This window comes from Sphaerodactylus townsendi, linkage group LG13, assembly GCF_021028975.2.
Source record: "Sphaerodactylus townsendi isolate TG3544 linkage group LG13, MPM_Stown_v2.3, whole genome shotgun sequence".
Taxonomy (NCBI): domain Eukaryota; kingdom Metazoa; phylum Chordata; class Lepidosauria; order Squamata; family Sphaerodactylidae; genus Sphaerodactylus; species Sphaerodactylus townsendi.
In genome coordinates, this window is record NC_059437.1 from 52460133 (window position 1) to 52485467 (window position 25335).

General features: G+C 50.3%; 2 protein-coding genes across 2 annotated transcripts in view; both read left to right on the forward strand.

The window, feature by feature from the left end:
• NCOR2 (nuclear receptor corepressor 2) overlaps nt 1-25335 on the forward strand; it is a 343452-nt gene that overhangs the window by 25365 nt on the left and 292752 nt on the right. The window lies entirely within an intron of this gene.
• On the forward strand, nt 7334-8182 carry LOC125443007 (vacuolar protein sorting-associated protein 29-like). Its single transcript, XM_048514839.1, has 2 exons — nt 7334-7344; nt 7630-8182. The coding sequence occupies exons 1-2, from the start codon at nt 7334-7336 to the stop codon at nt 8180-8182; spliced, it is 564 nt and encodes a 187-aa protein (XP_048370796.1).

Consider the following 25335-nt stretch of genomic DNA (forward strand, 5'->3'; position numbering starts at 1 on the left):
TGTGTATCCAGGTGCGCATAGGGAGGCTGAACTTATGTGCTGCAGGGACTGGAGTCTATGAGATCCAGGTTCGAATTCCCACTTTGGGTGACCTTGGATCAGCTGTCCTTATTCTCCGCCTAATGTCCCTCACAGAGTTGCTGTCAGGATAAAATGGAGGACAGGAGGAGGATATAAGCCAGTGGTGGCGAACCTATGGCCTGGGTGCCAGAGGTGGCACTCAGAGCCCTCTCTGTGGGCACGTGCAAACAGAGTTGCCCCCCCCCCCCCCGCATCTAGGCTGGCCTGGGCCACTGGGCTCGATTATTAGCATTAAACCTAAGACCTAGTTTTGAGGAAGCAGTGTAGGCAACCCTGTTAAGCGCTGTTAAACCCCACTGATTTTCATGTGAAGAGCTAAAGCGTGATCCTTTACCTGGGAGTAAGCTCGGTTGCTGGCAATGGGGCTTGCTTCTGAGTAAACTCTCCTAGGGTCGTGATTCACCGTTGGAAGAGTTGCACAGTTGCTTCAAAGCAGAGCCACCGACTACCACGAAGCTTACTCCCGAGTAACACATGCCTCGGAGCCAACTGTTTTTTTTCTAAACGAAAACCTCAGTATTCAGGTTAAATTGCCATGTTGGCACTTTGCGATAAATAAGTGGGTTTTGAGTTGCGATTTGGGCACTCGGTCTCGAAAAGGTTCGCCATCACTGATATAAGCCGTTTTTCCCATTGGGGGAAAATGCAGGATATAAAGGAAGAATATATATGTATATATATTAACAATGTATACTGCCTTTCCACTCAAATAGGGTCCCTAAGCCAGTGAGCATGAAAACGTTAAAATATTTGAATATTAAGACAGAATTTAAAGTAATATTTAGAAGAATTCAATAAAGCATACAAACACATAACACCAAACTCAGGTAGGAGGACCACTAATAGTTATTATGTGTCTTTCCATCCTAGGTCAAGGAAGTACCTGGGCCCCTTACACTTGGGAAGAGGTAAGGGCCACACCATCAGTAGGAAGCAGGAGAAAATAATTAAGGTGTTGAATAAATTCTTTATTGTTATTTCCTGATCCTAGTGCATTTTGCCTGTGACTTTGTCACGGGATCTATTGTAGTCGGGGAAAATGCCCTCATGGAAAAAAACAGCACGTAAAACGCACACACACACACATGTATATATAACCAAATACAGTTCATCTATATATATAAAAAGCTAACCATCCATTTGTTGGTGACTCCCTAACGCCGAAACGGCTGGACGGATCGCCCCCAAATTTTCACATGACATCCCTCCCTGTTGCGGGCAGGTAATCAGACCTTCAAATCGCCAAAAGTTCATACCTGAGCCAGGTAAAACGTCTTTTTCCTGGCGCACCAGGCCATGAAGCTGGCTGTGTTTAACTGTCACCCTTAGAATGTTTGTGTAGCCTGTCTGTGGCCTGAGGGGTTGGTATGCCCTTAGGATGTTCGCACAGATGGGCAGAGATGAGCAGTGAAAACAGTAAATAGGTAATACTGGTAGGTAATATGAGTGGAAGTGAAACACATACACACTTTGCCGTGTGAGACATCAGGTGGGGTTCCCCCTACACACACATGCAGGTAACTTTCACTTTCTCTCCTGTAGGAGACTCAAAGGGCTTACAACCTCCTTGCCCTTCACCCCTCACAACAAACACCCTGTGAGGTAGGTGGGGCTGAGAGAGCTCAGAAAATCTGTGACTATCCCAAGGTCACCCAGCTGGCGTGTGTGGGAGTGCACAGGCTAATCTGAATTCCCCAGATAAGCCTCCACAACTCAAGCTGCAGAGCTGGGAATCAAACCCGGTTCCTCCAGATCAGAGTGCACCTGCTCTTAGCCACTATGCTGGGGATCATTGGACCTGCATGGACATCTGTGTGGGTTGCGGACTGTGATGAGAAGGACAATTGCCACAGCAACGCGTGGCCAGGCCCCGCTAGTTTAGAAAATATATTTGTAAAAATCATAGGGACCTAAGAGATGCATCTGGATCGTGCAATAACAATAAAGTATTTATTCAACACCTTGATTTTTTTCCTTCTGCTTGCTCATTACAATTCAGTCTTTGTCAGTGAGGTATGTTACCAGGTTTTGGAGATGGAGGTTTTGTTTGGCCTTGCCACTCAAGAATATCTACATTCACTTCTTTACTTGTTTTTTGTGTAACTCCAGCTTGATGAATAGAACATGAGATGTCATCTCAAAAATGTTGATAGGTTCTAAGCCAAGGGTCTATCCATAGAATTTCTCTTTAGCGTTTGCAGTTGATAGTTATCAACACATACATCTACTTTTTCCAAAAGTTGCCTAAAGTAGTGGGCGTCGTCCATTCTGTGGGAATGGGCTTTGCATGGTCTTTAGCATGTTACGCTTACAAAAGTTATTAGATCATAAAAATACTCATCATCAAGCCTGTACTGACCCGTTTTGGTAATTTTTTGGGTCGAAAAGAACCAAATTTATGTAATCATTCCTCACATAATCATTATGTAATCATTCCTCACATAAAAAGTTCTTAACTGCCCACTGGTGACGGATTTGTTCTTTTTAGTCACCTTTGATTAAGACCTGTGTATCCTCTGTTGAATCTGGTTAATAAACTCTGGCTTGTGTTTCAATTTTTGTTTTACTTAAGCAAACAACACTTAAGCCAAAACAAAACAAAAGACGAAAAGTCCGTGGAAAAACGGAAGCCCTCTTTTTTGGGGGGTTAAGGGTATTTCCCTGTGCAAGATCTACTTTCGGTGATCTTGCAAGAGAGGTTGCATCTACCCGGCCCAAGTCCCTGGTATCCTATCTCCGTCTTCTCGTTTCCTCGGGTTATAAATAAATGTGTGCCGCCTGTGTGTTCTTTTTTTAACTGGAGGCAACCCCCGTCCGTCTGTCCGCTGCCTTCTGCAGGTCTGTTCAAGCTAGGACGCGGGGGAATTCCTAAGAGGATTATTGTGGCTTACTCAATATAGGGCTTGAACTTGAGCTTAAGCAGAAAGATGTGGAAACGAAAGTTACGTAATAAGGGACCGTCCTCTTTGGAGGCAGAACGGCCCTGGCAACCTGCTTCGTTGCGACTCCCGATTTAGATCAGGCCCAGTTGCTGCCCTTTTCCGTTTTATTCTGAGATTTCCTTCCCTTCTCCTCTCACCCAGCACAACACTTCTGCAGTTTCTGTGACACACAGCATGGGTTTAATTTTGCAGGGTTTTCTTTCCCGTCACGGATTGTCACAATCATCAGACAGCCGCCCTCCCCTCAGAAGAAAGCGTGTCTGTGCTGGAGTGGCAGAGAAGGAATAAAATGCTCTGCGACCATCTATGCCTGGCAAGTTGACAGCACTTATTAGAGGTAACCTTCAAGGAAATGCCTCATGCCGGCCTGGGATTGGATTTGGGCGTCATTTTACATCCCGTCTTCATAAGATTTGCTGCAGCCCCGGAGGAGCTCCCTCCTTTCCTCTTCTCTTTTGGCTCTTATCACCTGTCCTTGCGGCTCTCCCACATAACTGGCTTGGATCCCTGCATTGCTTCTAATCTCTCTTTGCACCGTTCTCCGTATGTCGGAGCTTTCAGAGAATTCTTTTTTTGTGTGCAAAACACAAAAGAGGCCGCTTTTATACGGATTTGGCTGTTTAGGTGTCGCTTCTCCCACGAGAACAGGACCGTTACTTCTTAGCAGGTGGATCTGGAGCTACTATGGGGAGCCAAGATGAGGGGCTGTTTACTGTGGTCTACAGAGGGGTGGTGATCCTCTCACCCCTCAGTTTTGATGCTTTTGCAGATGTTGCAAGCATGTGTCCTGGCATCGGATGTGCGCTTCACATTTTCAAGCCCCAGGTATCCTGCGTCTGGGATATTTGAGGGATCCCTAGTCCCCCGTGAACCTTCCTGAACACAAAGGTCTTCAGGGCTTTCACTTTGGAGCAGCAGTGGCGTAGGAGGTTAAGAGCTCGTGCATTCTGATCTGGAGGAACCGGGTTTGATTCCCCGCTCTGCCGCCTGAGCTGTGGAGGGTTATCTGGGGAATTCAGATTAGCCTGTACACTCCCACGCACGCCAGCTGGGTGACCTTGGGTTAGTCACAGCTTCTCGGAGCTCTCTCAGCCCCACCTACCTCACAGGGTGTTTGTTGTGAGGGGGAAGGGCAAGGAGACTGCAGGAGAGAAAGGGGAGATATAAATCCAAACTCTTCTTCTTCTTCAAGACAGAGGTGGGATCCAACCAGTTCTCACCACTTCTCTAGAAGTGGTTACTAATTTTTTCCGAGTGCCGAGAAGGGGTTACTAAAGCAACCTCCCTGCCCTATAGGAACTGGAGGTGTGTGTGTGCGGCGGCCCCACTGTTTGAATCCCACCACTATTGGAACCTGTTATTAAAATGTTTGGATCCACCACTGCTTCAAGATATGAGGCTAAGACTTGATGAGGCATAGGCTGGTAGCCACACATACCCTTTCTATAAGGATGTTTAATTTTTGAAGGCTGATTCTAGATGGCTTTTGAGATATTTGCCTAGATGAGCCTTTTTAAAGGCTTTTTTGTTGATTTTTAAAGAGGGTCCATATGATATGATGGTTTCACACTGTGACAGTCCCAGTCTCTGCTCAGCCAGAAATCATACTGGGTGATTCTATTTATATACCCTACCTTTCTTCTGACTGTAGGGTTGCCAGACCTGCTGATCATCATGACAAGAGAAACTGGTGGTGGGGACTTCAGCCAAACCCGTAAGGAAAGTCACTTCTGGGTGTTGCTCTAGGACAGTGGTGGCGAACCTTTGGCACTCCAGATGTTATGGACTACAATTCTCATCAGTCCCTGCCAGCATGGCCAATTAGCCATGCTGGCAGGGGCTGATGGGAATTGTAGTCCATAACATCTGGAGTGCCAAAGGTTCGCCACCACTGCTCTAGGAATACCCCAAATCTCTATGGTAAAGCTCAAAGCTCTATGACCCTTACCATAGAGATTGGGGGTGTCCTGACTGTGATCCATCACTTCCAGGTTCAAACACAACCCCCTCTTCTCCCACAGCGACGATCAACACTGGGTCGGCACATGAGTGGATTAGTGAGGAAATATCTGCTGGAGACCAACTTAGAAATGACCCAAGGCAACAATAAATACCATTCAAAAATATTCATTTATTGGACTCATTAAAATGTTGGGCTGGTCATAATCTCTGTGGGTCATTGCGATGATTAAAATGGGAGCCTGGGAACCCTATAATTGTCTGCATGCCCCCCCCCACACATACACACACTGCCCTGTGTTTCTTCGTAAAGTGCTGGAAACTTAGCAATATTATTTTCCTCTTGCCTCGCGGCTGGTCTAAATTGAAATTTTAATTAGAAGGCGAAAGTTCCCGAGGTCCCAGACGGGCTTGCGGTCCTCTCGCTTTCGTCCCATGCCCTCGTGCGCCATTTTTAAACGTTTACGGGACTCGGCACTTGCGCTAAGAGCCGGCGAGGGGCGCAGCCCTAAGTTTTGTGCCATCCCCGGAACAGCAATGGCTCCCCCCTCCGTAAGCCTCTTTGGCTAGAGTGCTGGGAAAATCCATAGAGTGGCATTTCAGAAAGCCTACTCAATTATAGTAATATTTATTTCATGAGGTGAACTGTGAGTGAATAGCGAGATGGGGGAGGCGGAGAGGCTGGCCTCAGGCTAAACCCAAGCCTTTCATGTGTTTTTTTTTTAAATCAGGCTAAAAATTATAAAATAAGCCTCTACACCTCCTTCCTTCCTTCCTTCCTCCTTATTTTTTGCCTCCCCACTTTTTTGGGTGGGTTTAATTTCCATCGTGCTGGAAACCGTCTCCCAAGTGCCCAGCTGTCAATTGAAAAACGGCAAGGGGGGGGGCGGTCGGGGGGGGGCGGAAGGGGGGGGAGGCGATGACTTGTGGTCTCCATGGCAACCCACCAGACGACAAATGGATCAATGTGTGTTGCTGTTCCGCCATCTGAAACTCAAGCAGGCCTGGCTAAACCCCGGCTCCGTCTCTCTAGCTGACAGGCCCTGCTGAGGGGCCCATTAATGCGAGGCACCTCGGGGGCAAAAGCATTCATGCCTCGGCGCACTCCTCTGATAGCGCATGCTTGACGTCTCCTCTAATGGGGTTACCTAGAAGCATCCTTGTGGTTTTTCCTCCTTTTTTTACACACACACACACACACACACACACACACACACACACACACACACACACACACACACACACACACACACACACGGGGGGAGGGGCTCTCCTGGGGCTTCTCAGATCTCAAGTGATGTTCTGGGGCATTCAAGGGTATATTGAGGAGGACAATCACGATGGCTTTCCCTTAAGCGTAGCTTGGACTCCATTTGCCCTTTCTCCGCAGTGTGCCGCCACAAGGGAGTGTGAGATATGTTATTGGTCGTGCTCGTGGGTCACATCGGTGAAGGCCTTTTGGGGCTGTTGCTACACACGGGTAGAGTGTTCTCAGAAGGTCACGCTCCCGGGATATGCTTGGGGGAATGCAAGTGGCAATTCTGTATGGAAACAGTTCCCTAAGTGAAAGAAGTTGGGCAGCCTAGTAGTCATAGAATCATAGGCCCCTTCCGCACATGCAAAATAATGCGTTTTCAAAGCACTTTCACAACTGTTTGCAAGTGGATTTTGCAATTACACACAGCTTCAAAGAGCACTGAAAGCAGTTTGAAAGTGCATTATTCTGCATGTGCGGAATGAGCCATAGAGTTGGAAGAGACCACAAGGGCCATCAAGTCCAACACCCTGCAATGCAGGAACACACAATCAAAGCACTGCTGATGGATGGCCATCCAGCCTCTCCCTAAAAACCTCCAAAGAAGGAGACTCCACCACACTCCAAGGTAGTGCATTCCACTGTCGAAATGCCCTTACTGTCAGGAAGTTTTTCCTAATGTTTAGGTGGAATCTCTTTTCCTTCACCTTGAACCCATGACTCCTGGCCCTGGTCTCTGGAGCAGCAGAAAACAAGCTTGCTCCCTTCCGTCTGGAAGAGGAATCCGCAATAGGAACGGCCAGTCGGGTGTGTGAGAAGGAACTGTTGTTGTTGCCTTGCATTACATGTCTGGAGGTTCCTGGTTAACATCTTCTATGATCCAGTGGACTCTGGTGTGGTGACATGATGAATAATCCCCAAGGAGGACCTCTGCCATGCTGGGTCCAGTGGTCCATGCATCCTGCTTGAGGTAACAGTATTTTGAATAAGCCAGTGAGAGACTGGCTGACCGGCCAGTTGGTGGTACCCATGCACATAAGAAGTGTCCTGTTGGACCAGACCAGTGGTCCATTTGTCCAGCATCTTGTCTCCTACCATGGCCCTCCAGTTTCTCTGGAGGGCCAACAACAGGGCAGAGAGGCTGAGGCCTTCATAAGAGCATAGCCCTGCTGGACCAGACCAGTGGTCCATCTAGTCCAGCATCTTGCCTCACACAGCGGTCATCCAGTTCTTCTAAAGGGCCAACAACAGGGCAGAGAGGCCAAGGCCTTCATAAGAACATAAGAAGAGCCCTGCTGGACCAGACCAGTGGTTCATCTGGTCCAGGATCTTGTCTCATGCAGTGGGGAGTTTGTCAGATGCAGAGCAGGGAAGACGGCTGAAGGAGCAGAGCAGGATGTTGGTGCTTGTGCTAGGAGATCTTCATATTCCGCATCGATGCTCCAGCCTCCCAGCCAAGTTCAAGAAACTTCTGGTCCCAGGAAAGATCCAGCACATCCTCTGCACTGGGAATCTCTGTATCAAAGACAGCTATGATTACCTGAAGACGCTGGCAGGGGACGTTCATGTCGTCAGAGGGGACTTTGACGAGGGCCTGAGTTACCCAGAGCAGAAAATTGTTACTGTTGGGCATTTTAGAATTGGTCTGATCCACGGCCATCAAGTTATCCCTTGGGGCGATATGGCCAGCTTGGCCGTTCTGCAGAGGCAGCTGAATGTGGACATCCTCCTTTCAGGGCACACCCATAAATTTGAGGCTCTTGAGCATCAGAACAAGTTCTTTATCAACCCTGGATCAGCCACAGGAGCCTACAGTGCCCTGGACAGAAACATCACTCCATCATTTGTTCTGATGGACATTCAGGCCTCCACAGTTGTAACTTATGTGTACCAGCTTATCAGGAACGAAGTGAAGGTGGAAAGGATTGAATACAGGAAGTCGTAATGTGAGCCCCCACTTGGAACCTCCTTGCGGTCTTGACATCTCCATCGATTTGGCTGGGTGCACACATGCACTGTAACTCCCCTGCTGTGTAGAAATACATACCAGCCTCTTAGGGATGGGTATGCTGCACATATTTCTTCTCCAGGCCTTATTGTAAACTCCATTGCTCCTGGAATTTTGCAATCAAAAAAAGCACTGTAAAATTATCTCTGGTCAAAATCCATATCTGTAAATATCAATATCTCATGTAATAAAATTAGTGCTGTGGAGAACATGGAATGGTCTGATCGCACTGTGCAAACTGTCTCATGCAGTGGTCATCCAGTTCTTCTAAAGGGCCAACAACAGGGCAGAGAGGCCGAGGCCTTCATAAGAACATAAGAAGAGCCCTGCTGGACCAGACCAGTGGTTCATCTAGTCCAGCATCTTGTCTCATGCAGTGGTCATCCAGTTCTTCTAAAGGGCCAACAACAGGGCAGAGAGGCCAAGGCCTTCATAAGAACATAAGAACATAGCCCTGCTGGACCAGACCAGTGGTTCATCTAGTCCAGCATCTTGTCTCACGCAGTGGTCATCCAGTTCTTCTAAAGGGCCAACAACAGGGCAGAGAGGCCGAGGCCTTCATAAGAACATAAGAAGAGCCCTGCTGGACCAGACCAGTGGTTCATCTAGTCCAGCATCTTGTCTCACTCAGCAGTCATCCAGTTCTTCTAAAGGGCCAACAACAGGGCAGAGAGGCCGAGGCCTTCATAAGAACATAAGTAGAGCCCTGCTGGACCAGACCAGTGGTTCATCTAGTCCAGGATCTTGTCTCATGCAATGGTCATTCAGTTCTTCTAAAGGGCCAACAACAGGGCAGAGAGACCGAGGCCTTCATAAGAACATAAGAAGAGCCCTGCTGGACCAGACCAGTGGTTCATCTAGTCCAGCATCTTGTCTCACACAGTGGTCATCCAGTTCTTCTAAAGGGCCAACAACAGGGCAGAGAGGCCGAGGCCTTCATAAGAACATAAGAAGAGCCCTGCTGGACCAGACCAGTGGTTCATCTAGTCCAGCATCTTGTCTCACGCAGTGGTCATCCAGTTCTTCTAAAGGGCCAACAACAGGGCAGAGAGGCCGAGGCCTTCATAAGAACATAAGAAGAGCCCTGCTGGACCAGACCAGTGGTTCATCTAGTCCAGCATCTTGTCTCACTCAGCAGTCATCCAGTTCTTCTAAAGGGCCAACAACAGGGCAGAGAGGCCGAGGCCTTCATAAGAACATAAGAAGAGCCCTGCTGGACCAGACCAGTGGTTCATCTAGTCCAGGATCTTGTCTCATGCAGTGGTCATCCAGTTCTTCTAAAGGGCCAACAACAGGGCAGAGAGGCCGAGGCCTTCATAAGAACATAAGAAGAGCCCTGCTGGACCAGACCAGTGGTTCATCTAGTCCAGCATCTTGTCTCACGCAGTGGTCATCCAGTTCTTCTAAAGGGCCAACAACAGGGCAGAGAGGCCGAACCTTCATAAGAACATAAGAAGAGCCCTGCTGGACCAGACCAGTGGTTCATCTAGTCCAGCATCTTGTCTCACTCAGCAGTCATCCAGTTCTTCTAAAGGGCCAACAACAGGGCAGAGATGCCGAGGCCTTCATAAGAACATAAGAAGAGCCCTGCTGGACCAGACCAGTGGTTCATCTAGTCCAGGATCTTGTCTCATGCAGTGGTCATCCAGTTCTTCTAAAGGGCCAACAACAGGGCAGAGAGGCCGAGGCCTTCATAAGAACATAAGAAGAGCCCTGCTGGACCAGACCAGTGGTTCATCTAGTCCAGCATCTTGTCTCACGCAGTGGTCATCCAGTTCTTCTAAAGGGCCAACAACAGGGCAGAGAGGCCGAGGCCTTCATAAGAACATAAGAAGAGCCCTGCTGGACCAGACCAGTGGTTCATCTAGTCCAGCATCTTGTCTCACTCAGCAGTCATCCAGTTCTTCTAAAGGGCCAACAACAGGGCAGAGAGGCCGAGGCCTTCATAAGAACATAAGAAGAGCCCTGCTGGACCAGACCAGTGGTTCATCTAGTCCAGGATCTTGTCTCACGCAGTGGTCATCCAGTTCTTCTAAAGGGCCAACAACAGGGCAGAGATGCCGAGGCCTTCATAAGAACATAAGAAGAGCCCTGCTGGACCAGACCAGTGGTTCATCTAGTCCAGCATCTTGCCTCACACAGCGGTCATCCAGTTCTTCTAAAGGGCCAACAACAGGGCAGAGAGGCCAAGGCCTTCATAAGAACATAAGAAGAGCCCTGCTGGACCAGACCAGTGGTTCATCTGGTCCAGGATCTTGTCTCATGCAGTGGTCATCCAGTTCTTCTAAAGGGCCAACAACAGGGCAGAGAGGCCGAGGCCTTCATAAGCACATAAGAAGAGCCCTGCTGGACCAGACCAGTGGTTCATCTAGTCCAGCATCTTGTCTCACGCAGTGGTCATCCAGTTCTTCTAAAGGGCCAACAACAGGGCAGAGAGGCTGAGGCCTTCATAAGAACATAAGAACATAGCCCTGCTGGACCAGACCAGTGGTTCATCTAGTCCAGCATCTTGTCTCACTCAGCAGTCGTCCAGTTCTTCTAAAGGGCCAACAACAGGGCAGGCAGAGAGGTCGGAGGCCTCCTCTCCATAAGAACATATACATGAAAGAGCCCTGCTGGACCAGACCACAGTGGTTCATCTAGGTCCAGGATCTTGTCTCATGCAGTGGTCATCCGAAAGTTCTTCTAAAGTGGCCAACAACAGGGCAGAGAGGCCGAGGCCTTCTATAAGAACATAAGAGAAGAGCCCCTGCTGGGACCAGACCCAGTGTGGTTCATCTAGTCCAGCATCTTGTGTCTCCACGCAGTGGGTCATCCAGTTCTTCTAAAGGGCCAACAACAGGGCAGAGAGGCTTCGAGGCCTTCCATAAGAACAAAAGAAAGAGCCCCTGCTGGACCAGACCAGTGGTTCATCTGAGTCTAGCATCTTGTCTCACGCAGTGGGTCATCCAGTTCTTCTAAAGGGGCCAACAACAGGTGGCAGAGAGGCCGAGGAGCCTTCTATAAGAACATAAGAAGAGCCCTGCCATGGACCAGACCAGTGGTTCATCTAGTCCAGGGATCTTGTCTCACGCAGTGGTCATCCAGTTCTTCTAAAGGGCCAAACAACAGGGGCAGAGATGCTCGAGGCCTTCATAAGAACATATAAGAAGAGCCCTGCTGGACCAGACCAGTGGTTCATCTAGGGTCTCCAGCATCTTGCTCCTCACACAGCGGTCATCCAGTTCTTCTAAAGGGCCAACAACAGGGCAGAGAGGCCAAGGCCTTCCATAAGAACATCATAAGAAAGCAGCCCTGCTGGACCAGACCAGTGGTTTCATCTGGTCCAGTGATCTTGTCTCATGCAGTGGTCATCCGGAGTTCTTCTAAAGGGCCAACAACAGGGCAGAGAGGCTTCGAGGAGCCTCTCATATAGAAAGCACATAAGAAAGAGCCCTGCTGGACCAGTAGACCAGTGGTTCATCTAGTCCAGCATCTTTGTCTCTTCACGCGAGGGTCATCCAGTTCTTCTAAAGGGCCAACAACAGGGCAGAGAGGCTGAGGCCTTCATAAGAACATAAGAACATAGCCCTGCTGGACCAGACCAGTGGTTCCTATCTAGGGTCCAGCATCTTGTCCTTTAACTCCCAGCAGTGCGTCCAGTTCTTTCTCTAAAGGGGCCAACAACAGGGCAGAGAGGCCGAAGGCCTTCCATAAGAACATAAGAAGAGCCCTGCTGGACCATTGACCAGTGGTTCATCTTAGTCCAGGATCTTGTCTCATGCAGTGGTCATCCAGTCTTCTTCTAAAGTGGCCAAATAAACAGGGCAGAGAGGCCGAGGCCTTCATAAGAACATAAGAAGAGCCCCTGCTGGACCAGCACCAGTGAACGTTCATCTAGTCCCCAGCATCTTGCATCTCAATGCAGTGGTCATCCAGTTGATTCTTTCTAAAGGGCCAACAATCAGGGCAGAGAGGCTTCCAGGCCTTCATAAGCACAAAAGAAGAGCCCTGCTGGATCAGAACAGTGGTTCATGTAGTCTAGCATCTTGTCTCACGCAGTGAGTCATCCCGAGTTCTTCTAAAGGGGCCAAACAACAGGGGCAGAGAGGCCGTAGGCCTTCTATAAGAACATATAGAGAAGAGCCCCTGGCTGGGTCCAGACCAGTGGTTCATCTAGTCCAGCATCTTGTCTCACTCAGCAGTCATCCAGTTCTTCTAAAGGGCCAACAACAGGGCAGAGAGGCCGAGGCCTTCATAAGAACATAAGAAGAGCCCTGCTGGACCAGACCAGTGGTTCATCTAGTCCAGCATCTTGCCTCACACAGCGGTCATCCAGTTCTTCTAAAGGGCCAACAACAGGGCAGAGAGGCTGAGGCCTTTTCCTGATGTTGCCTTGTGGTACTGGTATTCAGAGGTTTACTGCCAGTGGATGTGAAAGTTCCCTTTAGTCACCCTGGCTAGTAACCTCTGATAGACCTCTCCTACCTATATCTGTCTAATCCCCTCTAAAATGGTCTGGGAATTGTTGCTCGGTAGCAGAACATGTTATTTTCATATGGAAAGGCCCATATTCAGATGAAAGGCCTGCCTCTTCCCTGAGAGAAGGATCTGGGATAGCAGCACTAACCTCTGCCTGAGCCATCACCAGTTAAGAGTGGACCATAGTGGGATGAAGCAGTAGTCTGGTTCTGTATAAAGCATATGATATGTGCACAGATGTATATTGGAAAGAGGAGTCATGGTGGCAGAAGTGTATTTTGGAACACTGGGAGGACTGGTGAGGATAAGCGCAGCCCCTTCTTGGCTACTGGTGATGGACATTGGCTAGTAGTAGCAGTGGCGTAGGAGGTTAAGAGCCCGTGTATCTAATCTGGAGGAACCAGGTTTGATTCCCAGCTCTGCCGCCTGAGCTGTGGAGGCTTATCTGGGGAATTCAGATTAGCCTGTGCACTCCCACACAGCTGGGTGACGCTGGGCTAGTCACAGCTTCTCGGAGCCCTCTCAGCCCCACCTACCTCATAGGGTGTTTGTTGTGAGGGGGGAAGGGCAAGGAGATTGTAAGCCCCTTTGAGTCTCCTGCAGGAGAGAAAGGGGGGATATAAATCCAAACTCTTCTTCTTGTTGTACTGTCTACTATTCACGGGTCTTTGTTCCCCGAGAACGGCAATGTGCGCTTCTTGCATTCGGATAGGGTTTTGTTAATATTATTGGGGTTCCCCCCCCCCCAGTGGTCTCTTCCCCCGCCTCTCTCTCTCTTTTCAAAAAGGTGAAAACAGGCAGTGTCTGAAAGACGTGAATAGCAGCTCTCTGAAGTGATGCTATTATCCTTTGGAATTTAATAATGTGACACTTTAAAAAAAAAACTGGATATCTTGTCCTTCCCTCTAGGAACAGATCAATAGCAGGCCGTGTATCTGCAGTCTGAAGGTAATTGCTAGTGTCAGCCAATGTCGGGTGCTGTTTTTGTAGATGGCCTTGGGTTGCTAGGTTTCGGATTCTTAGGATCGTAGACTGTGTGTGTGACTCTATAAGGAAGAATATGAAATTTGATGGAGGAAGGCGGGCGGGTGGCTGTTGCTCGATCTTCTTTTGGGGAGAGGGAGAACACACTGTTGTCTTTCCCATCGCCGAAGTAGCTAATTTCAAGAAACAGCTTACTTCAAGGGAATGAAGGTTGGCTGGTATCCTTGGGGGCCGGGGAATCTACCGATTTTTCACATAAATTAACTGCAGATGGCGAACAGTTCTGAGACTGCCCCGTTCGAGCGCCAAAACAGAGCTTCTGTTGCAGACCGAAAGCAGAGTTAATGTTGCCGGCAGAAATCCGACCTGGGTTCAGACAGCAGCTTCCCACCCTGCCGGTTGAGCAATTTAGCACTGAACTAGAAGTGCAGGAAATGGTACCACAAAGAAAGAACTAACATTTCACTGGGGAAAGGAGGAGGGAGAATTGCGTAATGAGTTATAATTTTTTTTCTTTTCTGTTTTTCTCACGGTTTGGCGTTTAGGTCTAGCAAGGGACTAGCATCAGCCCCTGCGATGCCATCTTTGGAAGCGGCATCGGCCACTGAGTGGCATCCTTAGAAAGGCTTGCTAATCTGACTGGAATGGGTCTTTATTATATTTATTTTATTTAACTAACCCTAACCCTCCCCCTCACTGGCTTAGCACCGCTTGTCCGCTCTGTTCCTTGTTTAAAGGCCCTAAACACATTTTAAAGCCTTTCTTTTAAGTGCAGTTTCGTGGCAGTGTTAATTTACCACCTTATATGGAGTGCTTCTTCACTATTCCTAGACTTCCAGTAGGGCTTCCAGTGCTGGCGAGAGGCTGACCGACAACTGATGAAAAAGAAGAGAAGAACATCTTGTTTTTATACCCTGCTTTTCTGGACCATAAAGAGTCTCAAAGTGTCTGACAGTCATCTTCCTTTCCCCCCACTGCCCACAACAAACACCTTGTGAGGCAGGTGAGGCTGAGAGAGTTCTGAGAGAACTGTGACTGGCCTAAGGTCACCCAGCAGGCTTCATGCGGAGGAGCGGGGAAATGAATCCAGTTCGCCAGATAAATTCCGCTTCTCATGTGGAGGAATGGGGAATTAAACCTGGTTCTCCAGATTAGAGTCCACCGCTCCTAACCACCGCTCTTAACTACACCATGCTGACACCACCCTGCAGCTTAGCTGATTACCTGAATTAAGGATGTGTGCATCTCCTCCTTCTGAAAACCATTGCTAGTTTTGAAAAAAATATTTTGACTTCCTTGTAGGTTCCCTGGTTATGAGGAGCCTCGGATTTCACCTCAAGCTTCAGACGAAATCTGGTAGCAGCTTCATGAGCAGATATTGGTAAACCCAGGAGTGTCCAACTCTGGTGTTCTCCTGGAGGCGATCTCGGGCATCCTGGATGGGGTGATTTCCAACCTATGCTCAGGGAGGCAGGACTTAATTGATGTCACTTCCTGTGCTGGGTTGGAACCTCCCCTCGATCCCCAGTCTTCTTCCTGCCTACAGCAGGGAGTGCAGCGCTTGTCTGGAGCTCCAGCCCAAGCTACTTTCTCTTCTCCCTACGTGTTCTTGTCTACTGTGAGTTTGTCTACCTGTTTGTCTCCATCCCTCTTCCCTTCAGCCGCATAGCACTTAATTACCAGCAGGCGGCTAGGGCAATGGCCGAGCAGCGCACCTACGCGCGCTCCTTCTCCCCCCCCCCAGACTCGTTCGGCAAGTCTGCAGCCGAGAGCACGAGGGCTGCAACCCGTCGCGGATTGCAAGAGCCCAGCCAGCCAGAAGCCTCGGAGGAGGCGCGTGCAGCTCCCTCTAAGCCCGCAGCCGCGGCTTCCAAGGGAGGGAAAAAGGGCGCGAAAGCCCCGGCCGACAAAAAAGCGCGCCGGGAGCCTCCCGCAGCCCAGAACAGAGGCCAGAGCACCAACGTCCCACTCAGGGACGCGGATGGTGAAGCTCGCACCGGCATCCCAGGAGACTCAACGGAGCCGTTTTGCGCCTCAGTTTCGGACGCCTTAGAAAGCCGCGAAACGGAGGGGGGGGGCGTGGCCGACTCGCGCGCCAGCCAGCAAGGCGCGCACGCCATTTTTCCTGAGGATTCTCCCGCGTCTTCTCCTTACAGGCAAGATCCAGGGGGTATGGGGAGGGGAGGGCCCTCCTGCTCTTCAGCAGCCCCCAACTTTGCTGATCCTTCCTCCTGGACCAGTACCTCCCCAGAGGCACTAATGGGATTTTTTAGAACAGCCATGAGGGAGGAGATCAGACAGCATGATAAGGAGAAAAAAGCCAAACGGAAGGGAAAAAAGCACTCCCACCCCAAGAAGGCTCACAGGCCTAGACATCACTCTAGTTCCTCATCCCTCTCCCACCCCACCCCTCCTGCCACCCCAGCCTATAGGGATCCCCTTAATCTCCCTGAGGAGGAGGGTACCAGTGAAGGGGAAATAGGGGACTCATCTGAGCATTTTTCTGAGCCTGAGGAGACCTGTGAGGAGCCCAATGAACAGTGCGTTAGACTCTTTAAAAAAGAGGACCTTGCCCCCCTTATGGCCAAGGCCATCTCAGCCTTGGAGTTGCAAGATCCCGTAGATGCTGAGGACCCCGAGGGCCCCTCCACCTCTAAAAAGTCAGTCAAAGGCGTCCCCAAGGGGAAGAAGGGAATCCTCCCCCAGTCTGAGGAGGCTCCTCCTGCATTTCCCCTACCAGAATTCTTCGAAAGGAGGATTAAGAGAGAGTGGCTCAATCTAGAGGCTAGTAAGAGTTGTCCTTCCTTCCTCAAAAGCCTTTACGTGCTCCCTGAGCACATTCACAACATCATCAAAACACCCCTGGTCGACGCCCCAGTCGTGGCTCTCCAGTCTGGCGGCCTCTGGCTACTCAAGGGGGATCGGGGGAAGAGCAAACTCTGAAGGGATCTGCTACAGATGCGCCCAGAGCTGATGTCTCTTTCTCAAACGGATCCACGTAGTAGGATCTGTAGCCCTCGCATCCATCAGGGAGCTCTCAGCCCATCATCCCTCCACTTTTACAGTGGCCAGGGCCACCATTGTGTGGTTACGTCGCCTCCTTCTCATGCTCCCTCCTGAAGCTCAAGGTCTCAGAGAGGGTGTGGAAAGGGTCATGAAGGCCGTCTCCTATTGGGCAGACTCCACCTTCGACGCCCTAATGCTAACCTCACGGGCCCTAGCACTTGGCACGGTGGTCAGAAGACAAGCCTGGTTAAAAGCATGGTCAGCCGACTTCCACTCCAAACAGGTCGTCTCCACCTTTGATTACTTCGGCTCCCGCCTCTTCGGAAAAGAACTAGATGCTGTTCTAGTGGAAACCAAGGGCAACAAAAAATCCATGCCGAGATACGTCAGGTCTGATCAGACATCCTCTTCCTTCAAACCATACACCTTTCGTACACAACGCACACTTGCTAGGGCGCCCAGAGATGGTAAACGTTGGTTCCCTCAGCAACCTCAACAGCAACAGCAAACATTTCGCAGACGCAATACTTTCAACAGTTCCTTTCGTCCCTACAATCGCCAGCAGGGCAGAGGAGCCAGACAATTCCAGTATGACAGAACCGCCAAATCCTGACTACCATCACATACCAGTGGGAGGTCGCCTGCAACACTTTCACCATCAGTGGACAGGCGACCATGTGGACCAGTGGACCAGGGAGGTGGTCACATCCGGGTACCTCCTAGAATTTTCCGCTCTCCCAAAATGCAGATTCCGCACCTACCCTCTCCAATGCAATCCGGACAAACAAAAAAGAACCCAGGAGGCAATCCGTCATCTACTTCGCATTCAAGCAATCGAACCGGTGCCCACCTCAGAACGTTCGTGCGGCGTCTACTCGCATTTTTTCACCGTCCCCAAGAGGAACGGCGACTGGCGAGCCATCCTCAACCTCCGCTATGTGAACAGATTCATCCGTTTGCGCAGGTTCAAGATGGAAACCCTCAGGTCCATCGTAGAGGCACTCCGTCCAGGCGACTTCCTGACCTCCTTGGACCTCACGGAGGCCTACCTCCATATTCCCATCAATCCTCTACACAGAAGATTTCTTCGGTTTGCAGTGGGACAAGACCACTTCCAATACAAATCTCTTCCATTTGGACTTGCCACCGCCCCTCGAGTTTTCTCGAAGGTCCTCCTAGCCCCTATCATGGCCCTCCGGGAACAGGGCATCCATATTCACCCGTACTTAGACGACATCTTAGTCAGGTCGCGATCCAAAGAGCAGGCCTTACAGGATCTGCAGCTAGTCATGCACACTCTTCGCAAACACGGCTTCCTTGTCAACCTACAGAAGAGCTCTCTGAACCCTTCCACTCGGATGGAACACCTGGGGGCAATCGTGGACACCCTCCACAACCGCCTTTTCATCCCACCATCCAAGATAGCCAAAATCCAGAAAACGGTCATCCCTTTTCTTTCGACCAACAAAGCCTCTCTCCTGCAACTGGCCAAACTGATGGGACTTTTCATATCAGTGATAGACATGTTACAGTGGGCCAGGTTCCATGCCCGGATGTTGCAGTTGTTCCTACGTCCTTACCAGCTCCAGATCATGCAAAAAAGGGACAGGTCCTTGCAGACCAACAAACAACTTCGCGACAGCCTGCTCTGGTGGTCCAAGCGGGAAAACCTCTCACGGGGAAAAGTCTACCTCTACCCACATCGACCGCAACTCTTCACAGACGCCAGCCTTCGCGGCTGGGGAGCCTCCCTACAAGGGGACATCGCACAAGGGACTTGGCCTGCTCCTCTCGCTCGCCTGCCGATCAACATCTTAGAAATGAGGGCCATTCTCCTGGCCCTTCACCACTTCCAGCCGCAACTCCAGAACTGCCATCTTCTAGTCAGAACCGACAACATCTCCGCCAAAGCCCACATCAACAATCAGGGGGGCTCGCGATCCCGGCGTCTTCATCAGGAAGCGACAGCCATTCTATCCTGGGCGGAGATACACCTCCAGTCCCTTATGGCAGAACACATACAGGGCATTCTCAACATCGAGGCGGACTGGCTCAGCCGACAGTCACTAGTCGAGGCAGAATGGCAACTACATCCCCGAACCTTCCTTCAGATAACACAGACACTAGGCCAGCCCACCACGGACCTCTTTGCATCTCCTCACAACTCGCAGTTGCCACGTTACTTCACGAGGTACTTCCACCCCCAGGCACAGGGAACAGATGCACTAACCAGCCCATGGCCCAAAGGCCTACTCTACGCATTCCCTCCAACCCCAGTTCTACCGAAACTCCTCAGAAAGATTTGGATGGAGGAAGCAGAGGTTATTCTAGTAGCACCGTGGTGGCCCAGACGTCCGTGGTTTTCGTCAATCCTGCAACTGGCAACTTCTCCGCCTCTTCGGTTACCCACACCCAGCGACATGCTGTCACAAGGGCCGGTGCGTCACCCCAACCCCGCGTGGTTCTGTCTGACCGCCTGGCGCTTGAACGCCAGGCCCTAGCAAAGAAGGGCTATTCTAACCAGGTCATTAACACCATCATCGCCTCCAGGAGGGCCTCCACCACGCGCATATATAATTCCTCATGGAGAAACTTCGCCTCCTGGGCAGAGAAAAACCGCGCAGACCCACTACGTCCTTCTGTCCCACAGATTCTTCAGTACCTGCAGCAGGGATTTGACGAAGGTCTGAGGAGTTCAACTCTGAGGAGAAGGTTAGCCGGTCTCTCCACCGTATGGCAAAAAATACAGGGACTGCCAGTGACCAGACATCCGGACATTCTGAGGTTTCTCAAAGGAGTTTCCCTAAAACAGCCCCCGATAATTCATAGATTCCCGGCCTGGAGACTTAACACGGTCCTATCAGCCCTTACCAGACCTCCTTTTGAGCCCATTCAGGACATTAACCTCAAGTGGCTCCGAATGAAACTAGTATTCCTCATTGCCATCACTACCGCTAGGAGGATATCAGAGCTACAAGCTCTATCAATTAACTCACAACTGTGCGTATTCCATAGGGACAGAGTAGTCATGCGCCCTGACCCCACCTTCATTCCAAAGGTAGCCACTACATTTCATCTCAAACAGGAGATCATAATTCCAACGTTTTGCCCATCACCATCTCACCCAAAAGAAAGACTTTGGCACCACTTAGACGTTAGAAGGGCACTCAAAGCCTTCATCATCCGTACTGAAACTATCAGAAACACTGAGTCCCTCTTTATTAACGTCACCGCCCCTAATATAGGCGCACAGATGTCCAAAGCATCCCTCAGTTACACGCTCAAAACCTGCATTGTGGAAGCATACAAAGCCTCTAACATTCCAGTCCCTCAGGGGATTACAGCCCACTCCACGAGGTCCGCCGCAACTAACGCAGCGTTTAGACGCCTTATCCCGCTGGAGGATATTTGTAGAGCGGCCACGTGGTCTTCAGTTACGTCATTTATTAGACACTATAAGCTACACACCATTTCAGCCAAAGAGACAGCCTTTGGCACCCGAGTTTTAGAACACATATTCGGAGACTAATTACCCACCCGGTTACGGGACACTGCTCGGGGAGGTCCCATCCAGGATGCCCGAGATCGCCTCCAGGAGAACGGTCCATTGGTACTCACCCTGAAGAGGCCTTCTCCTGGACGGCGATGAGGGCATCCTGGCCCTCCCTGAAGTTATAGTCTCCATCTAAGTTACACTGTTTGGAAAAAAGTTAAAAGTTTAACTTAGCCTTAGAGTTAGCCTTGGAGCTCCGTTTTTCACATTATACATTGTGTTCTGTGTTATATGTTACCTTAACCTGTTGTCATTCTCCTGTTACACCTCCGTGAGATCCTAAATTCTGCTATACTGCTACGTCAATCGAGACTGGGGATCGAGGGGAGGTTCCAACCCAGCACAGGAAGTGACATCAATTAAGTCCTGCCTCCCTGAGCATAGGTTGGAAATCACCCATCCAGGATGCCCTCATCGCCGTCCAGGAGAAGGCCTCTTCAGGGTGAGTACCAATGGACCGTTCCATATGTTCATGGACTACAATTCCCATCAGCCCCTGCTATTGGCTGATGGGAATTGTAGTCCATGAACATCTGAAGCACCAGAGTTGGACACCTTCGGAACTTCTAAGACCAATTGGCCATGCCAGCAGGGGCTGATGGGAATTGTAGTCCATGAACATCTGAAGCACCAGTTGGACACCTTTGGAACTTCTGAGACCAATCGGTCATGCCAGCAAGGGCTGATGGGCGTTGTAGTCCATGAACATCTGAAGCACCAGAGTTGGACACCTTTGGAACTTCTGAGACCAATTAGCCATGCCAGCAGGGGCTGGTGGGAATTGTAGTCCATGAACATTTGAAGCACCAGAGTTGGACACCTTCGGAACTTCTGAGACCAATTGGCCATGCCAGAAGGGGCTGATGGGAATTGTAGTCCATGAACATCTGAAGCACCAGTTGGACACCTTTGGAACTTCTGAGACCAATCGGTCATGCCAGCAAGGGCTGATGGGAGTTGTAGTCCATGAACATCTGAAGCACCAGAGTTGGACACCTTTGGAACTTCTGAGACCAATTAGCCATGCCAGCAGGGGCTGGTGGGAATTGTAGTCCATGAACATCTGAAGCACCAGAGTTGGACACCTTTGGAACTTCTGAGACCAATTGGCCATGCCAGCAGGGGCTGATGGGAATTGTAGTCCATGAACATCTGAAGCACCAGAGTTGGACACTGTTGGAACTTCTGAGACCAGAAGAATCCCTCCAAACAGAATATCCTGAAATGTTCAAAATAGCATTCAAGATCTGGTGCCAGAGCATATTGCATGCTGACAAGCATTAGTCACTGTCAAAATAGAAATGCCCCGATTGCCTCTGTTTTTGCGAACGGTGCGTTCCTTTGACATTATTTTCTCCCCTTTCCCCAAACATGGTTCTCCTTTTGCATACAACGTAATCAGAAGTGGAAAGGAACAGGCGGATGAAGCGGGGCCTGGCTCGGCCAGCTGTTCTGCTCTGAGGCTCTCTCTTCAATACTGCGGATATGTGTTGCGTTCTCCTGGGAGCCTGGAGGGTTTGTGAAGACTTAAAGAGCTGAAGAGCACGCACAGGAATTGAAGAGCACTCTTGCAGCTGCAGTCGCTCTCAGAAAGATTCCTGGTTGTGCGGAGGAACCTGGGGGACCCCCTCGCCTCCTCTCCTATTCAGCCCAGCGATAAATCATTCATCTTCTTCTCCTCCGCGGCTCTGTGTACACAAACAATCTCAGGCTTGGAAGGTGGCCTTTTATTTATCAAGCCTCAAATGGTGAGATAAAGGCTCCGGCTGTCGGGAGGACCTAAAGGTTAAGGCACCGGGGAGGCGTGGAGGAGGATAAATAGAAAGGTGAATGTTCGCTGCTTTGCTCTCCCAGAGCTATGCAAAAGGAGTCTGCGCTGGGTTCCCACAGCTGACTGCGGTGTGACGTGTCCGTAATAAGGCCCGGCTTGCAAAAAAGGCTGCGGTGATATTTGGCCGACCATTTTATTTCGTTTGGCCGTCCTCTCCATATCGACTGGGAGGCAAAGGGATACCTGATGCTGCAATTGCGGGATGAGATATCAAGCCCTGAAAATCTCTCCCCATCTCTGTGTGTGGGCATAACCTGGAAGAGGGGTCCCCAGCCTTCTTGAGGGTGCAAGCACCTTTGTAATTTGGACAGGGGGTGGTGAGATCCATCCCAAAATGTCTTCCACAAGAAGCAGGGTCAGATCCAAAATGGCTGTGACAGGAGGCGGAGCCAAACAGGATGCCTCCCTCATCACACCTCCTAGGAAGGAGGAAATCCCAACGTGGGACTGAAACCACACAGCGACTAAGGAAACCCGGTTGCTTCCTGGTCCTCCTGATCCTCCATCGGAAACTGAGGAATTTGAATGAGGGAAGCCAATAGCAATCCCTGCCCCACAATGGCCCCACCCCACTTTCTGAAAAGCTCAGCAGGCACTGAGGAAAGTACTGGTGGGAGCCCTTGTGCCCCCCAGGCCCCATGCTGGGTAACTTTTCTCTAGAGTAAGGCAGTAGAGTTGGATGTGTGGGGTCAGTGGTGGGATCCAAAAATTTTAGTAACAGGTTCCCATGGTGGTGGGATTCAAACTGTGGCGTAGCGCCAATGGGGCTGGGCGAGGCACAACGGGGGCGTGACCGGGCATTCTGAGGGCGGGGCTGTGGCAAGGACGCAGCTGCTGCGCTGGTCCTTGGGTGGGAAATGAATGCACGCAGGCGCAGGCTGCCACGCACGCCGGTTCACCTCCTGCTAGACTGCTTCAAGTTCTGCGCGCTACTGCTGAGAGGAGGGGCGTAACTAAGGCACAAATCACGTGGCAAAATCACCAATTAGTAACCCCCTCTTGGCACACACAAATAATTAGTAACCTACTGTCGGGAACCTGTGAGAACCTGCTGGATCCCACCTCTGTGTGGGGTGTTTAAGATAACTGTATTGCGACTCCCTCCCTCCCTCCCTCCCTCCCTCCCCACCCACCCACCCACCCACCTTTTAAGTTGAAAACCATAAGGGCTAGACTAGAGGCTTGATTTAAAAAAAAAAAACCAACAGATTCCCCCTCCCAATCAAGCTGAACTCTTAATTTTTTTGGCATTTTGCTGTTGTTACAGTAGATGTGTTGCCTTGGATTTGAGTGGTCTTTTGAGGCGTTTGTGTAGGTACATAGGAGAGGGCTCCTTTTCCAAAGTTAGGAGCAGAAGAGTTGAGTGGATTCTGACTGGGGAATTCCTTAGCCATGTGGGTTTTTCTCGGCTGTCCGTGATCTTTCCAGGAGGTTAGCATGCTAAGGAAAATAAGAGTCTTCCATCCCCACATTCCTTTTGGGAGAGGGGAATGAATGGTAGGCAGTTTGGGAAATGTTCTATGTTTAGTCAGACTTGAGCAAGATCGTTGAGGGTGTGCCGGAGAAACACATTTTGCCTTTCTGGGGAAACTTCTGTGGTGACGCAAGTAATGCATGAAAACATTTGTTGGATAAAAATCAGCCATGTAACTAACTGGACATGCAAATGGGCTCCGGGACAGATACTAGGATGAAATCCGTTGATCTGGCTGCTTCTAGGTGAAGAGATTCAGAAAGCCTTTCTTATAGCCACAAGGGAAATGTTGCAGCTTCTTTCAGGCGTATTTGCCTTCCCCAGGCACCTACCCCCAATGGAGGGGACAGCCATGCGTCCCATAGCCCTTTTGCTGCAAAACTGGGAGATTCGGGCCATGGCAGGGCTGTGCTGGTGTCCTGCTCAGACACCAGCGGGAGGGGGGGGGGCGTTCCTGGGGGTGGAGCTGATGTTAGTCGACTCCCTCCCGAGGTTTAGGACTGGTTGAGCGGTGCACTGGCCCTCAGATGTATGGCACCCTTTTGGGTCCAGTGGTGGGATTAAGAACATAAGAACCTAAGAACAAGCCAGCTGGATCAGACCAGAGTCCATCTAGTCCAGCTCTCTGCTACTCGCAGCGGCCCACCAGGTGCCTTTGGGAGCTCACATGCAGGATGTGAAAGCAATGGCCTTCTGCTGCGGCTGTTGCTCCCGATCACCTGGTCTGTTAAGGCATTTGCAAGCTCAGATCAAAGAGGATTAAGATTGGTAGCCATAAATCGACTTCGCACTACTTCGGCAGAACCGGTTGTTAAAATGGTGCTTGTAAACAATCAGTTGTTAAATTATTTGAATCCCACCACTGCGTATGTCCTTAAAACTGTATAGGGCTTTCTGGTGATGAGTAAGTTTCGGGGCTTTCCCCAATTTCCTGCACCACCGGAAAGCCCTATTGGAGGTAGTGGAGATCTTCAGTCTTTGTTCTGTGTTCGAGGAGAGAGAGGGGATGAACCCGAGAAGAAGTCAGCCTTCATTTCTTGACAAGCAAACTCTGTTTTTTTATCTTCCTTCCAGAATGCACCCCAACTCCTGTGGACCATGGGTGGGAACATTTTTCCCAATTACTGAGCTCTTTTTCAGACACTTCTGGGCTTGCAAAGCAAGCGGTAGTCTTCATAAAATCCCTGTCCCTTCAGCCTGCTGCCGCTGCTGCCACGGGGGTCAGTTTGTCTGTGTTCCCAGCTGTTGCCTGTCGACAAATGGTGGCCTCTGGGTAGTTGTGGCCGGGAGGGGGGAAAACCTGATTCCAGAGTGCGATTTCTGAGTGCAAGCTGAGCAGCCTGTCAAATGGGCCTTGAATGTGATTGCAGCTGTTGACTCAGCTGCCAAAGGTGGGATCCAGAGAAGGAGGGGAGGGAAAGGAAAAATGCATCTTGAAGCCTGTCACGGGAAGCAGAAAGTCTGGCAGAGCAAGCTATTGATTACCAGCCGATCTTGATTTCTGTTCTGCCTCTTGCTGTTAAAGGCACGGTGCGAAGGGTGGGGGGACGCCCCCCCCCCCCAGCAGACGTCTCTGCAAGGCAGAGTGAGGCAGACGCAGAGGTGCTATGTGGGAGAAAAGAAAACTTGGCACCTCTGGTTTTCAGAGGACCGAGGAAGTCATATTGTGGACTGCTCTTGCTTCAGGCTGCAAATGTATTTTGTGTTTTATTTTAGGAAGTGCGTGTCCCACCGTTGTGCAGTTTACAAGTGCGCCTGAAGCGGCTTTCCAGAATAGAGCA